Below are 17,183 nucleotides of genomic sequence, written 5' to 3'. Positions count from 1 at the left end.
TTTCTTTTATAAATTAGGAGAAGGATTTAAATTGTTTCTTTTGGTTAAAAATAGAATATAAATAGTGTTTTAAAGAAACCTACATCGATGTAAGCATAATTTATTAAATTCTAAAACTGTTACTTTTTTTTTTTATTTTCTTATAAAAACATATGTAATTTTTTGGTTCCACCATTCTTAATATTTTTCACAAAATCACTATCTTTCTCTATATTATTTTAAAAATAAAAAATTATGTTTCTAATTTCAAAATATTTTATTTTAGATAATATCACTTAATAAGTACAATATATATATGTATGAAAAGATTATAAAATTTGAACAACACCGCGCAAAGCGCGGCTTAGTTCCCTAGTTTATTATATTACAAATAAATATTATAAAAAACCGCAAACAATTTATAAAGGCTACCTAGGCACCATAAAAATGGCTCATAGACAAATTGTTTGGAAAGAACACGCGAGAGGTATAAAAGGATGAAAAAGAATAAAAGTTAATTAATTATGAATGTTTAATAATCTATATATTTATATAATGCTGTTGTTTGGACAGATGACGTGGCGGCATATATGAACTCTCTTTATATTTTTTTATTTTCTTATATTTTCTAATTTTTCAAAAATTCTTTCATCTTTATTTTTTACTCAAAAGTCATATACACTATATTGATAAAAATTAATAAGAGATCATTAATACAATAAATAAAAGAATTAATGGCGTTATTATACCATCCCAAACTCAATATATCTTTTAATTAAAGAGATCATTAATACAATAAATAAAAGAATTAATGACATTAATATACCATCAGAAACTCAATATATTTTTTAATTATTTTTAATTAATATTAATGTTAAAAATATTAACAATTGCACCTTATTTATTTTTTTTTTGAAAATGCATTTGTGGTACTCACTATATTAAATGTAATATATTTTATGATAAACGTTAGTACACTATAAATATTAATTACTTAATTATGTACATGTTTCTAATTCTAATACAAAACTCAAAGGCCACAAATAGTTATATACCTATTTCTAATTCTAATACAAAACTCAAAAGCCACAAATATTAACAATTCTCCTTACATTTTTTTATTTTCTTATTTTTTATAATTTTTGAAATATTCTTTCATCTTTATTAGTTTTTAGAGCAATGATGTAGCAGCCTATCAAATTATGAATCTAATTTTCTTATTTTATAGATTTTCCAAATTTTTCTATTATTTATTTATTTTTTCTTATTAAAAGCTAATCACACAATTTATTACTTATTACTCTTCAACTTCTTTTTGCTCTACAATAATTCTATGCGCCTCTTCTCTTCTGTGGCTTCATCTCATTTTAATTTTTTTATATTTAAAAATTTAATAATAACAATAACTTATTATTAATTATTTATTAAAGGAGAATAACTAATAATTGATTATAACATTTATTAATTAATTTTATTATAAACAGATAATATCAATAAAAAATTGATTACAAATTTTATTAATTAAGTTACAATGTAAATTTATTTATTATTATTAAGAGCTATCATAGTATTAATGATAATAAAATTTAGTGACAACCTTTTAACTTACAAATGTTTACTAGCTACTTTATATATGAGCTCTCATATAAATATATGTGCTCTGTTGTAAATTATATTTTTGTTGGTGCTTTATATATGTAGTTTTCTTTCATTCTTTTTTAGTTTTGTTGTGGCAGATGTTAATTACTGTACTCATTTCTCTATGTATATTATGTGAACGCAAATGTATTTTCTTTTTTAGCTCTCAACATTTTCTAATTTCTATGCATTTTTCTTTTGGTTCTTATTGGAACACATATGATCTTTACAAAATTATATTCTTGATTTCAGGTCATTGAAGAGCAAATTGTTGTGTCAATTATTTGATAGCATTGGACAAGTAAGTTAATCCGAAAATTATTTGTTTAAGTTGTTTGTTTGTTTGTTTTTTTTTTTTGGTATTAACATATGATTTTTGGGAATTTTTTTTAATGAATTGTGAAACTGTATTACTCTTAGTTGCTTCTGTCTGGCACAACTAATTTATTACTTTCCAATTGTTTTTTTTTTTCTTATTTATTGGTATATATATTTATTAACAAAAAAAAAAAACTATATGTAAGGTACGTATACTTATTTTATGTTAGGTGTTTTATAATTTAATTGAGAATAGCTCAATAAATAATTATATAACTTAAAATGGTTTAAAAATTAATTTTAATTATTGTGTGGATTTATTTCGAAACCCATGGTGAAGCCCAATTTGAAATTTGCATAAAGAAAGAGAAGAGGAGAATGAGTTATTATAGTTTTTAATCTTCATCTCTTTCTTTATATAAACATTAATTAAAAATTTATTTAATTACAATAACATAATGAAATATTTTAAGTGGTTGAGATTAAATCTCACTCAAAATAATTGTAATTTTTTAAGTTGTTAATCTTTGTATTGAGAATACTATTTTTACTATATAGATATCACTATCTTTTTCACCTTGCTTTGTGTAAAATTAACATTACATAGTATTTATGTGGATAATATAGGATTCATGCCCAATTAATTATAATTTTTTAAATGAAATGCAACATATATTTTTATACTTTTCTAATTTTTGCCAAAACTTAAAAGTTTTTCTTTAATTATTTTTAACAAATATAAATAATTTATTAAATTTTGGTTTTTAAATTTTAAGTTTTTTACTTTACCCAAAAAAAAAAAAAAAACCTTAACAAATAAAAGTATTTTTTTAATTATTTTCCATTTCAATTTTTATATTATATTTTTTTATAGTTTAAAATTTAGAATAATTTTCAAGTTATGATGTTTAGTTGAGCTTGACATCTAAGATTAAATTGTTAACTTCAATTTATAGTTCTCTCATATGATAAAAATCTTACTTCCATTAATTATTTTTTATTTTTATCTTACATATATACTTTATTTGTTTTTTTATTCAAAAAATAATATGCCTAAACAAAACCGCGCAAAGCGCGGTATTATTCCCTAGTAATAATAATAATAACAGTAAAGTAATAATAATAATAATAATAATAATAATAATAATAATAATAATAATAATAATTAAGCGAAGGCGCGACTAGAAGAGGAGGAGAGTCTCACCCGCAGTCTCTCGTAGGTTTTTTTAATTTAATTTATTTTTATTATTATTTTGTGTTTTTCAAACGAAAAAAGAAAAAGAAAAAAGAAAATTTGAAAAGAGCATTAGAAATGGGTAACTGCTGCTCCGACGAAGCCGGTGGCCGGTCGGCAGTCGGCGGCACCTCTGCTTCTCATGCCAATCCCAACTCAGGTCCAAACGATGCCGTTGAACGATTCCTTCTGTATCGCGGCTACCAGGGCTGCTTCTCTCAGATCGAGGTTCTCATCTCTCAAACTCCGCCATTGATTCTTATTTTGTAGTTTCTCCGTTTATATTATTGAGCTATTCTTATTAAGTTTTTCTTCTAGCTTTCTTTGTTTTGTTGGTTCACTGGTAGATTCGAAAACGAGCTCAAGTCTTTTCGAATTGTAATTGGATACAGCTATGAACTTGTTCGGAGATCTCTGGCATTATTATTTGAATGTTGTGGATTCATCATTTTAGTGATTTTTTTAAATTATTGTTCTTAAAAGTGTGAAAATTCGTGCTACTCAAAGTGACTTTAGAAGCAAATTCCAGTGTACGAAGTACGAATTGAGTTCAAAACCCGTTGTTTATCCTAATTAGATTATTTTTAGTTTGTTTTAGAAGTTCTTTGAATTCATTTTATGTATTTTTTGTGCATAATTTATTTGTCGTCAGACTGATTAAGTACAGTGTTAGTTAAGCTTATTATCATTTGTTTTTTAAATTTCTTTAAAATTTATTTTAATGTTCTAAATTTTGCTCACTCGTGGTGATACAATGCAACGTGCAGTTATCTTTTTCTGCTTCCAGCTTACGCGATCGAGATGTGTTCTCCAAGGTTAGTTGTTTGAACATGTTTCTGTACTTGAATAACTTTTAATGGTACAAATAACAGTTCATAATCATAATATTCATTTAGTTTATTCTTGTCCAATGCTGCTTCTGAATTATAGCGAAAATTGTTTGGTTTTAGTTTTATGTCATCATCATCGAATTACAATTCTGTAGTGCTGTTTAATTTGATCTAGATGTTTAATATGACTTTTCTCTAATTGGCAAACTTATTTTTTCGACATATTCATCATTGATTAATCTATTCTGGTTGGTACATGTCATCTTTAATTAGACATATGATTTATATCTTGGCAGTTTTAGCTGTATAAAGGAGACAAGTACAATATTTAAGGTTCGATCTTATGCCCAAAGCCTACATCTGATATTTACCTAAGTATTCATTGTGTAAACATATTGGAGGATATTATAATAAAATCCTATAATCTTTAGAGATTTGGAGAGCATAGGGCATGAAGGTATACTGGAATTTTACAAGGTGTGAAGCAAGTATTTATTAGGAAAATTATTAATGGATTTATGTTGGTAACATTTCTCACTTGAGCTATGGCATCTCAATTGCTTTTGTTTTTTTCTCCTTAACACTTGAGGCATACAAATAGAGAGTGAGAAATGGTGGTGGGGAGCTGATTACACCTTGCAGAATTGCAGCTTGCCTCATATCTTGTAGCATGAAAATTTCAATATGAATTTCATTCTTTAGTCAAATATTAGTGATAACAACTTACTTTACTCTTAGAACAAGCAAAAATTTTGAAGCATTAACAGGCATTAGAGGAGTATTAAATGTAGCTACCATTAGAAGTCTTGAACAGATTTTATCTGGAGACCTATTATTGTTTGACTTAGTTGCTTTTTCCAATCACTGCTTTTGTTAATTAATAAGGACCATAGGGTCAACTTCGCCTTATCTTTGGAGGCTGCATCTTTTGCTTTAATTATTTAATGTTATTATTTAACATGTATTCCTTGTTTTTTACTTTTTGAACTTCAGAGTGATCCTATGGTGGTTATTTATACCAAAGGGAGGGATGAAACACTTATAGAGCTTGGTCGTACTGAAGTAATTTTAAATTCAGTAGATCCTACGTGGATCACAAAACATACACTCACTTATCATTTTGAGGTTGTGCAGTATTTAGTGTAAGTTTTAGAGCCATATTTCTTTTTCCTTAAAAAATACAATCTGCATCTTATTGGTTTTAAGATGATTGTATAGCTAAAGTTTTATCTTTATCTACAGGTTTCGAGTGTATGACATTGACACTCAGTTTCATAATGTAGATGTGAAGGTATAATAAATTTTTCCTCTTACCTACAGATGATTTTGAGGGAATGTTGTTGAATTACATATTGCAATATAATATTCCAAAGGCATGTACAACCTATCCAGATATGTGGACATGATAAAACTACCCTCTGTCTTGCTTTATTTAATGAGCTTAAAAGATTTCCAGGTTCATATATTTCTATTTTCTTTTAAATTTTTAAAACTATAGGAGAGTGAGCCAAGGCCTGAGCATTTTTTATCTTTTTACTTACCTGTAAACATTAGATACTTACTGTCTAGCCAACCCCATGGAGCTTGGTTTATTAGAATAAGAATATTGCATCATTTACATACAGTATTACATTTCCTCCCTTTATTGTCAGTTCACTATCATTAACTTCTTCTAGTATCAAATTTATCATGTAATAAAGTTTCTACTACTGTCCTGTCCATACAAAAAATAAAAATAAAGTTTCCACTACTGAGAATAATTAATAGTGGATGGTTTAAATGTGAAGAAGTGCAGAGAAAACTATGACCTCCTAGTATATGTTATAATCAGCAAGCTTTTCCTTCTGAAAGCAAGTTTTCATTATAACATATATTAATTAAGTTTGTGATGTTACATTCAAAAGAGGTCTAAATTTTCAATTTGTAGATGCACGCTTTCATTCTTTACTGAATGCATATATTACTCTTTTTACATGATACCAAAGGATTATAGATATAACTCTTTTTGAAGATCAAAGAGCTCACAGTTCTCAATCACTATTATTGTATTCGAGCACAAAATGTCTCTTTTTCAATTTGTTTCTCAACACCTGATTTACAATGCAGACGCTAAAACTTGATGAGCAGCAATTTCTTGGAGAGGCAACTTGTGCACTGTCTCAGGTATTACATAATTCTGTTAGAGTTCATATTTTCTTTTCCTTAACTGCAAAAGAACCTTCAGGATGGTCTATCAAACAAACAATAAATCAAGAGAAAGAGAGAGAGTGAGTGAGAGAGAGAGGATTTTTAGTTCTTTGAGACATTCAAACATGTGATGCAAAGTCAATGGACAATGAAAACCTACTTGATGCTCAGTTAAGGAAACTCATATATTGGGAATTTGAGATAGGTGATGTGAATTCTAAATATAAGGATAGCCTCTGTGATGTTATACACCTGTAAGTGCTCATTGTACAAGAAAAGCAAGGTAACTTGCTTGGAGAGTGTGCTTGTGGACCTAGTTTGGATGATGGAAATTATTAAAATTGTGCCTCTCCTAACAGCTATACCTTATGTATAGATTGGTTTTGTCTGTCCTCTTTCAGAGAGGCACTCATAATGAGAGAACTACAGTTCTCTTTATCAATAACAAGAACACCTCATTCATCTGTTATGATTAAGAGATTAAAAGGCAATCAAGGATTGATTCAATCGTTGTTTTTAGCAATAAAATCAGGGTTTTTATTATTCTGTGTGTGTATATATATAAAAATATTTGAATTAAGTATTTATTTTCTTATTTATTAGTGATTTGTTTCCTAGTTTTTTGCAATAATTATAATAAGAAATCAGCAGTGTTTTAGAATTTTCTTCTCTAGTATCTTTCTCACATGGTATCAGAGCTGGAATACCTTTGAGAGGAAAGCAAAATGGCCAGCTTTAAGCTGGCCCTCACTGGGTTAAGCAAGGATGCGAAGGAGGAAGTTGCTGCTTGAACTTCCACCGGCTCCATAATTAAAATAACTAGAGAAGGATAAAGAAAATGAATGAAATGGTCCTCTGTGTGTTATCTACCAGTAACAGAATTTTATTATTTCATATTACCTTCTCCTGAAATTTAAACCATCTAAAATGTTCAGAAAAAGAACATTACATTTTTCAAGTACTTTTTCCCACGAACATCCATTTTATCCATGCAGATAATGATTAAACAAGACAGGTCATTGACCATAGATCTTATGCACAGAGAGGAGTCCACCAGAGAAACTCGTCCTCGACACTGTGGAAAGATTACTGTTCGTGCTGAAGAGTCTGTTAGCTCAAAGACTACAGTAGAGATGATACTAAGTTGTATAGATTTGGAGTACAAGGATCTATTTTCAAGAAGTGTAGGGCCTACTGGCTCCTTATTTTATCTCTTTTTTCTTATGTTTTGTCCCTGTTTGATATTTATTTAAATGTCATTACTGAATATAATTTTCTTGCATTTTAGGATCCTTTTTTGGTAATCTCGAAGGTTGTTGACAGAGACATCACAATTCCTATTTGCAAAACAGAAGTTTTAAAAAATGAGCTCAAACCACAATGGAAGCCAATATATTTGAGTATTCAGCAAGCTGGAAGCAAGGTGAGTTATCTTTTTGGAGGTGTAAATCTGGTGCACGATATGTATGTAATTGGATACTTCTGCTCCAACTGGAGTAGATCCCACTTCATATTTTGTTAACAGGGATTGTCCCAGTTTCAGTATGGTCCTTGAGAACGATTGCGGAAGTGCCTAAATAACATTTTTATGTGTATTTTCTTTATTATATCTGTCAGTTCATTTTTTTAATTAATGCTAGGCCATACTATAATCATAATTGCTCCTAGCACTTCTTTTGGTAATCCTTTTTGCTATGTATATACTTCCATATTGGAGAATGGCATACAACTAACTCTCCTCTCACATACTAATTCAATAGCATTTCAATCTATTTTTGCATATTGAATTCTTCCATCTCTGTTTATTGACATCTTTTTTTTCCCCCTAATTGACAGGACCAGCAACTCGTGATAGAGTGTTTCAATTTCAATAGCAACGGAAAACATGATTTGATTGGGTAAACTTTTTATTTTGTCGACCTTCATGGTTTCTGGATTTCCTGATTTGCTTTAGCCAGGTGCTAAAAATGCTTATTTCCTGCTTTATCAGAAAAGTTGAAACATCATTAGCAGACTTGGAAAAACTTCAATTCAGTAAGCAAGGCGAACAGTTATATTTACCGACAGCTGTCGGACATCATCACGAGAACAAGGTTCTTACAACATAAACCATATTTTCTAAACCCTGAACAATCCTTTGCTTCTTGTTTACTAATTTCTAACTGGTAATGCAGGTATTAAAGAGCCGGTTATTTGTTGACAAGTTTTCCGAGAGTGTTCAACATACCTTCCTGGATTACTTAGCAGGGGGATTTGAATTGAACTTTATGGTCGCTATTGATTTTACAGGTCTGAATTATATATCTTCTATACTCAAAGGCATCTAGCCACTGTAGCTTTTAGGTTCTTGAATGCATTTTTATTAATTAATCATTTCCCCTATTTATCAGCTTCAAATGGAAATCCTCGCTTGCCTGATTCCTTGCATTATATAGATCCCTCAGGACGTCCAAATGCATACCAGAGAGTGAGAAATGGGTTCCGCTTTGTTTACTTTTCACAAGATATTTTTTTTAAAGCGTCCCTGTAATAAGCTGCCTAATTGTTGTTCAGGCAATCATTGAGGTTGGTGAAGTGGTACAATTTTATGATACAGATAAGCGCTTTCCAGCTTGGGGATTTGGAGCCCGCCCAATTGATGGTCCAGTGTCTCATTGTTTCTACTTGAATGGAAGTAGTCATTACTATGAGGTCAATTGGTTAAAGATCCAAGCTTGTTCTTTCATCTAGATGTTTGATCTATTATTGGTTGAATACATCCCTTTACTCACCATACATATCTGTATCTCAGGTTGAAGGAATTCAAGGAATTATGACAGCATATGCGGGTGCCCTACGTAATGTTTCTCTTGCAGGGCCAACTCTATTTGGACCTGTGATTAGTTACGCTGCATCAATTGCCAGCCAGTCTCTTGCAGATGGTGGACGGAAATACTACGTTCTGTTAATAATCACTGTAAGAGCTAGTGTTTCACATGAAACATTCTTCATTTGGTTTCTTTTCTTTGTAGATTCTAATGGTTGTCTCGGTTTATATCCTAAGCTATTATAATTTATAATTTTATTCATTTTAGCCTTCTCATTATGACAGTTCCTTTCTGCTATTACTCTATTCGGGTTATAAAATTATGCTATTTATTGCAGAACTACATTGTATTCTTACTTCATAAAATACCATTTCTGGTTCCTGAGCTCTGTTTCTGTTTTATAAAAACTGAACTCTTATAGGATGGAGTAGTAACGGATCTCCAAGAAACCCGAGATGCCATTGTAAAAGCATCTGATCTGCCACTTTCTATTCTCATTGTCGGGGTTGGAGGAGCTGACTTTAAAGAGATGGAGGTATCTATGCCAGTTTGCTTGGTTCTTGTCTAGATATTAGCAAACAAACAAACATATACTAAGTGGTTCTACTACAAATCATATTGCATACGAAGAAACTGATTTCCTTGCATAACTAATCGTCTGATCTGCTATTTTGTACAGATTTTAGATGCTGACAAGGGAGGCAGACTCGAAAGCTCATCAGGACGTGTTGCGTCTCGTGATATTGTCCAGTTCGTTCCATTCCGAGATGTACAAAGTAAGTTTCGCCATCCTTCACATTTAAATCAAAGCCTAAAATAAGTGTCAAAAAGTTGTTTTTGGGCAGTGGTAACATTCCTTATGCAGGTGGAGAAATTTCTGTTGTTCAAGCTCTACTAGCAGAATTGCCATCTCAATTTCTGACCTACATGCGAACCAGAGATATTAAACCAAATGTATGATCCTTTAAATTGTACATATGAAAATCAATTTGCCAATATTTATCTTCATGCATTTGGGAAAGAAAAAAAAAAACTTTTCTTTTTAATGCTGCATGGTAAGGTCCCTGTTTTTGTTGTGGAGAATGGTTTTATTTCGTATGGTCAAACATTTGGACTGGACTGAGATAAGATGGCTGCAAAAAATTTCCATGGCCTTTATGAAGACTTGGCAAAAGTTCTACACTTAAATGACACGACGATGTAAAGGATTACTGGGACAGCAAACATTGAAGTTTAAGGATAAGAGAAAATGTTTTAATTCTCTTTTTGAAAAGAAAAAAAATCCAAAAAAAGAAAAGAAGTGATACAAAATCATAAATTCAGGTCTTGAATTTTCTGATAGTCAAATTTTCAAAGTTGAGCAACAGAGAACTCTCCTCTCCTCGTCTATTTCTCTTGTACACAACAACTTTGGTGTGCATACTTTTTTTTTTTTAAATGAATTTGATTGATTGATCCATGGTAAGCTGTTCTGTTCTGTCATTACTTATTAGTCAATTAAAGAACAATTAAAGATGAGATAAATTCTATTTTGGATCTTTTGTCTTGCAAAAGTTACTAATAGAATTTTTATTTTGTTAAATGATAAAATGGATTTTGTTTTTTTCAAAATTGTACAAGTAAGGTCATGAACTGAGTTTTTATTTTAAAAAATATAAGTTTTATTTTGTTATTTAATAAAATAAATGGTCCAATCGATAATTTTTGTAAAATACAAAGTCTAAAATAATATTTACCCTTAAAGAAGCCATACTAGATAAGAAACCAGTGTACTGATTGCTCATTCTGTAAATAAAATCCCTTGCAGCGTTTATTAAGAGATTGAAAACCATGTACTTCATTAGTAATCAAAATCAAATTCAGAATTCAGTGTGTGATGAAGTTAGTTTTTCAACAAAATCACATTCATCATTTTCTTTTTTTATTAAAAAAAAAAACCACTTTACTGTATATTTATCTTATTTTGTGTGCAAACATAATTAAGCTTTAAAATTACTTGCTCAAAAACCTTTGACTTTCATTCTACATTATTTTTCTATTAAAAAACAAGCAAATCATTCCTTAAAAATGAAAAATGAAAAAGAATACGTTGACTTTGTTTTTATGAACGTGACAGTGTAACGTTGTTGACCAGCACCTCACTTGAAGAAAGATAAGCTTTGACAAAAGAGCTACCAGTTGAAAGCTCTCAATGGAACAACAAGATATTGTATGAAATATGAATTGAATTGGTGCAACACTTGATGAGAACCTCAAGTGATAAACCCAATTTTTTAATAAAATTAGCCTAAACTAACTTGTGAGGAGGAATAAAAACATAAAAATAAGAATATATGAAATTAAATTTAAATTTAAAAAAAATAAAAAAATTATTAATAATCTTTCTTTCTATTTTAAAATAGAATAGTTATTTTATTAAAATATTTAAAAACTACTATATTCTATACTTTAAAATACAAGCAAACAAAAAAAAAATGTTTTAATTCCATTTCATTTCATTGCTATAGTTCTACTGTAAAAAAAATGTGATGAATAGTTTCTTATACAATAAAGTTTCTTATAATTATTCTTTTAGTGTCTAGACAAGTTGTCAAATCACGAAGAAAACAAGGCAAGCGTTTGAAATATTGAGGAGTAAGGACATTAATTATACAATGTAATTCTAATCAAAGACTTGGTAAGTATGGAGTCAATTCTTCTAATCCTTGATTTATGTCAAAACACATCATTTGAGTTAACCGGGATTTGCGAGAAGGAGAAGAATGTCTCTGTCTCACATATCGAAAAAAAAAAGGACAATATTCATACAAATCTAAGAACTGGACTTTCTAAAAAAAAATGAAAAAAAAATAATTGGACATTAACTGGAAAACGGCAGTAGGCTGTAAGAAAAAACAAATCTCAATACAATCCTAATTTTTTTATATATTTGGATAATGGGAGAGAGAGAGGAGTGTTTTTTATTTTAAATTTTGTTTGATTTGCAATTTCAAATACAATACATTGAACCCGATTCTCTTATTTGTGATTAAAGGATTCAATCTTCTTTAGCTAACAATTAAATTAGACGTTGGAGGATATCCCTACTCAAATTCATATATAACAATTAAATTATAACTCTGTTTGTTTTAATATAGCAATTATTTATCTCAAAATTAAAAAGATAACCATAGGTGATAGTGATAGTGATAGTGATAGGTGCTTCTACTTCTTTTCTTTACGTTCGTATATATTTGTGAAAATTCGCTCTTAAAACCTCAACCACACTATTACTTTTGGTGTATCATCCTTATTTAGATCTTTTTGGTCTATCTATGGATGAGTGTGTTTTTTTTCAAGAAACGTTTTATATTACAATTTTGAGTTAGGCCACATGAGTTAGCATCAATTGATTGATGAGTATGTTGTTAATTAGTGTATTAATTTCTTTACATATTTGTTGGACTGTGTTCAAGATCATATATATTTTTATTCTTTACCTTTCTTTGATTTTCTAAAAAGAAACTATAATCAAGTACTAAGACAAATGAAGATGCAAATAAGTTATATATAAAGCTAAGGTAGAATTTGAAGAATTTGCTATGGTAGGGTGGGCTATTTGGAATTTGAAGAATTTGCTATGGTAGGGTGGGCTATTTGGAATTTGAATTATTTGGTATGGTGCATGGGTGTCTAGTTCAGATTGTGAAAAATTTGCTATGATAGGGTGGGCTATTTGGAAGGCAATAAATGATGTGTTTTGAAATGGTAAGGTTGTTACAGCACCAAAGGTGGTCCGTTAAGCCCTTGACTAATTAATGGAGAAATGCTCAAGCAAACAAGCAGTCCTCAATCCTCATTGTTACTTTTATGATCAACTAATAGTCTAATAATTAATAATAGTCATGAGCATTGGTCTAAACCATGTAGATCATGAAAAGGTCAAAGTGAATGTAGATGAAGCTCTTTTTGTGGCTATGGTTTGTTTTGGAATGGGGTGTTTAGCTCGCGGTCGAGATGGACACATGTTGGAGGCGTTTCGTACTAGTTGGTCTGGCGAGGGTGCAGCCTGAGATTGCTGAAGTAATCAGTGTTAAAAAGGCGGCGCTTAACTGGATCAACGCAAAGGGTAAAATGAGGTGGCGATGGAAATTGATTCCTTAGTAGTGGTTCAAGTGGTGTCATTTGATTTGTTAGTTCAAGAATATTGTAAGATGTATATTGTCTTATTTGAAAAAAGTTTTTTTTTTATATTTTACTAAATGATGTGTAAGTAAGGTCACTCATTCACTAGTGAGTGAGTCTTGTGAGTATTGTTTTATATTAGATTACATGTTTAATGTGGATAATGTTCCTTCAGATTTGATGTCTATTAATTATCAAAAGATTTGTTTTTATTCAAAAAAAAAAAAGTTATATAAAGTTAAAATATAATTTATTTAGCAATAAATTACAAAATATAATTTATAAAGAAAATGTCTCATATGTCATCGCTGCCATTTTTATCTTTTTAATTAAAAAAAATGTAATTAGCTAAAAAAAATTAAAAGTATGTTAAGTACACGTAGGATCAATTGAGCAACTATTCAGTCATAAGACAATTAATAATTACAATGAACTCATGAAAGCCCAAAGATTTGTATAGAAACAAAAATAAATAAATAAAAAGAAGATGACCAATCACTAATGTCACTTATTAAGTTTGAAAATATATATTAAATGAAAAAAGACAAATTGACTTGTATTATATTAAATTTCTGTTTAAAATGAATTTATTTTTTCAAAATAATAATAATAATAATAAGATGAATTGTCGATGAAGGAAGAACGGTATTTGATGAGATAGTGAGATGAGATGGTATCATGAATTAATCTTGAAAATATTTCAAGGTACATCTAGATAGACCGTTAAAACTCAATATTGTACCTATCATGATTTTTATTGAACAAAGTCAGCTACTTCCTATTTTTTCTTATATTGTATCCCAAATTTACTTCAAAATTTATAGATATTAATCGCCCCTCTAATTCTTTTTCTCTTAATTAATTTGATCTTCATTAAAACCCAACTGATCATCATCCTCTCTCTTTCTCTGCCATGCATATACTAATTCATGAGTGAAAAAAGAAAAAAACTAACTAGCTAACAAAAAGGAAGTTTTAGGTTCGTGTCTTTTTGTGATTATCTTGTATATATAATTCACATTTTAATAATTCTTATTAGTGATTTTGGTTTTGGAAAGATTTCAAAAATAGATTGAAAATTAAAAATATATAAATCTTATATATATATATAACTTACTTATAGCAAAGAACCTTATAATTAATTAAGAAACTAACTACAATTAATTATTATGCCCTCATAGATATATAGATTCTAAAGAAATATATATATATAAATATATAAATATATATATACTCAGTGAGGACTCAGAATTTTTATTTTCTGAGGTCTTATTTATCATAAAAAAAAATATATATAGCTACATTATAATCTAATGGTTCTCCCGATGTATACTTTCGCGATTCATTTTGTAATTTGTTTCTTATTAATATATTAATTTGTCGGGTTCAAAGTCTAATATAATTAATTTTCTACATATGATTTAGATATAGCTAATCTAGACCACCTTTCTCATTTATAAATCTCATATATATTGTTAAAATAGCACGAGTATCATGCATAATTGTGCTTGAATTTCTCCAAACTAATATATCATTTTTACTCTCCCTTGAAAAAAAAAAAAAAACTTTATATCATTTTCATTTTTTCTTTCTTCATCTATTAGTCGATGAGGTCAAGAAGTACATTGTTGTGTAATAATATTCATGTAATAGCATCAAAATCTACAATCAATATCGATTTGAACATATTAAGAGAGAAAAATATACAAAAACATCATCAATAGAAGACTATTTTTCTTATACATAATAATTTTAAAAAATCAAAAGAGTCGATCTATGCATATATCTATTCTATATAAAGTGTGTCTATATAACCGAAATTCTTGGTTTATGAGAAATTCATGGGTGAATTTTAATTTTTATTTAATAAAATAATAAAATATTATTTATATATAATAAAATAATGGTTTATGAAAAATTCATGGGTGAATTTTAGTTTTTATTTAATAAAATAATAAAATATTATTTATATATAATAAAATAATAATAAAATAAATTCTATTAGTATTTGAACTGACATTAAATAGCTCTTCCCCAATTTAAAAAAGAAAACATACCGTATCTTAAATTCCTAATGAAATTTTTATAGGAAGTATTTTAAAAAAATATATAATAAACAAAAAAAAATCTTCCTAACCGTAGGTTATATCACAATCCATATAAACTTTAACTTTAATTCAAAATCTTCCATACTCTCTCACACACATAGCTATCAATATGCATGGTTTACTCTTTTTTTTTTCTTCTTCTTTTTTCGTTACACCATTACAAAGTTCTAGCATTACCCTGACTTTAATGTTTGATTTATCTATTTTGTAGATTTCTCAAATAAATTAGTATCATCATCTACGTATTATTTATGCAATGGAGAGGTAAAAGTTTTATATTCTTTAAAGAGTATTGCTTAAGTAAGTTTATTTTATATATATATATATATATATATATATATCAACCATAAATTATATATGATCATAATTTTATTTATGTTTATGATTTTATTTATTTTATAGATTTCTCAAATAAATTAGTATCATCATCTACTTATTGTTTATGCAATAGAGAGGTAAAAGTTTCATATTTTTTAAAGAAGGCTTAAGTAAGTTTATTCTTTTATATATATCAACCATAAGTTATATATGATCATAATTTTATTTATGTTTATAATTGGAATTTCTATATTAATAGTATTATTGACTAAAGTATTATGTGCTCAATCTTAATTTCAATTTCAATAGGTATGTTCATTGTTATATATTCATATGAATTTTAATAATAAATAATACATATAATTTTTATTAATTATGGTTAGAAAAAAAAAAAGGTCACGTAGAACTTAACAAGTTTGCAGGAACACCGCCGCTTTGTCGACACTACCATATTCAATTTATCAACGAAAAAGTGGACAATCCAGATATATGCGGACCCGGCTAGAATGAAAACTGCAAAATACAAAAATTGCACTGTTGTCTCTATCGAAGCAAATGAAGATTGAAATCCACCAATGACTATCATTAGTTTCTTATCTACAATTTTTAGACAAATGCTATTTTCAATTATCAATAATTTAGAGATTGATTTTTAATTTTTTTTTTTATCTTACACCCATTTAAGTAATGTTTCTTTAAGTATTGGAACATCAATTTTTAATTTATTTTTGGATTAATTTAAGAACATATTTAAATCATCAAACTTTTTTAAACACTAATATATTGCATTCGGTATTCACTTTTAATTGACAACAATATAAACTATAATATTCAGATACACATAATAATAATCTCATCTAATAACTAATAACATTTTTTCTTTAATTTTTAATTGTATCACTTTCAAATAACATAGAAAAAACTAGCATAAAATTTAATATACGTGTCTCGCACGTAGTTTTTTGCTAGTATATATATATATATAAACTAGGTGATTGTTACGTGCCAAGCCACGTAGTGTTAGTTTTATTTAATATTTTAGTTTTTTATTTGAATTAATAATTAAAATAGTATAATTATTTGAACGATTTGTTTTATAAAAATAAAATATGTGTCAGTATATTTAGTAAGTAAAATATAGTTGTGTTATAATAATGTATGTTATTAATAGTAAAATGTACATTAATCTTCTAATTGAAAAAAGTTCTATTATCTCATTTCATATCTAATAATAGCTACACAACTATATATTTATAGACTTTCACATTCTTTGCAAATTACTAATAAGCACCAATAATATTTTCATATTCTAATATTTTTTAACCTTCTCCTCTTGGTGGTAAAATTAAAAATAAAACTAAAAATAAGCACAAACATATAAGGTAAATACTAATTACAGCCCATTTTATCTTTTTTTTTTTTTATTATTTTTTTAAGCCCAAGCCCAAAAATCTCTAAGCCAACACAATCAATCTTCTTTTATATTATCTTTTCTAAATATTTTATCTATATTTTTCTTTTTTAAAAAATAAATAAAAAAATTATTAATATTCTCCCAAAATAGGTTTGTTAGAGAAATATGTGGCTAAGATGATTTTTT

General features: G+C 28.0%; 1 protein-coding gene and 1 long non-coding RNA gene across 4 annotated transcripts; both read left to right on the top strand.

Moving 5' to 3' along the window:
* Window positions 1-3,101: 3,101 nt before the first annotated feature.
* Window positions 3,102-10,452, top strand: LOC115706461 (protein BONZAI 1). Of its 2 annotated transcripts, XM_061106957.1 has the most exons (17): window positions 3,104-3,397; window positions 3,937-3,984; window positions 4,296-4,332; window positions 4,993-5,141; window positions 5,242-5,290; window positions 6,106-6,162; window positions 7,182-7,370; window positions 7,475-7,609; window positions 8,023-8,084; window positions 8,177-8,279; window positions 8,361-8,475; window positions 8,577-8,653; window positions 8,740-8,877; window positions 8,978-9,142; window positions 9,415-9,528; window positions 9,673-9,769; window positions 9,859-10,452. In XM_061106957.1, exons 1-17 carry the CDS (start codon window positions 3,312-3,314, stop codon window positions 9,951-9,953), a joined length of 1,716 nt encoding a protein of 571 aa, XP_060962940.1. In that variant the 5' UTR covers window positions 3,104-3,311; the 3' UTR covers window positions 9,954-10,452. The 2 variants fall into 2 exon arrangements, with proteins under 2 accessions (XP_030489976.2, XP_060962940.1); XM_030634116.2 differs by lacking the exon at window positions 4,296-4,332 and having other exon boundaries at window positions 3,102-3,397.
* Window positions 10,453-15,164: 4,712 nt separating this feature from the next.
* Window positions 15,165-16,250, top strand: LOC133032726 (uncharacterized). Of its 2 annotated transcripts, none has more exons than XR_009685297.1 (2): window positions 15,165-15,565; window positions 16,006-16,250. It is a non-coding gene; the product is annotated as an uncharacterized LOC133032726 (long non-coding RNA). The 2 variants fall into 2 exon arrangements; XR_009685298.1 differs by having other exon boundaries at window positions 15,999-16,250.
* The last annotated feature ends 933 nt before the right edge of the window (window positions 16,251-17,183 follow it).

The sequence above is a fragment of the Cannabis sativa genome, chromosome 1, assembly GCF_029168945.1.
Source record: "Cannabis sativa cultivar Pink pepper isolate KNU-18-1 chromosome 1, ASM2916894v1, whole genome shotgun sequence".
NCBI classification, from domain to species: domain Eukaryota; kingdom Viridiplantae; phylum Streptophyta; class Magnoliopsida; order Rosales; family Cannabaceae; genus Cannabis; species Cannabis sativa.
This window is presented reverse-complemented; position numbering and strand designations above follow the sequence as displayed.

Bases quoted from the DNA above. Each gene is read 5' to 3' on its own strand.
- LOC115706461 (XM_030634116.2), top strand. From the start codon at position 3,248: ATGGGTAACTGCTGCTCCGACGAAGCCGGTGGCCGGTCGGCAGTCGGC. The intron at 7,610-8,022 runs GTGAGTTATCTT...CCTAATTGACAG, and splicing joins TTCAGCAAGCTGGAAGCAAG to GACCAGCAACTCGTGATAGA. The intron at 9,529-9,672 runs GTATCTATGCCA...TATTTTGTACAG, and splicing joins CTGACTTTAAAGAGATGGAG to ATTTTAGATGCTGACAAGGG.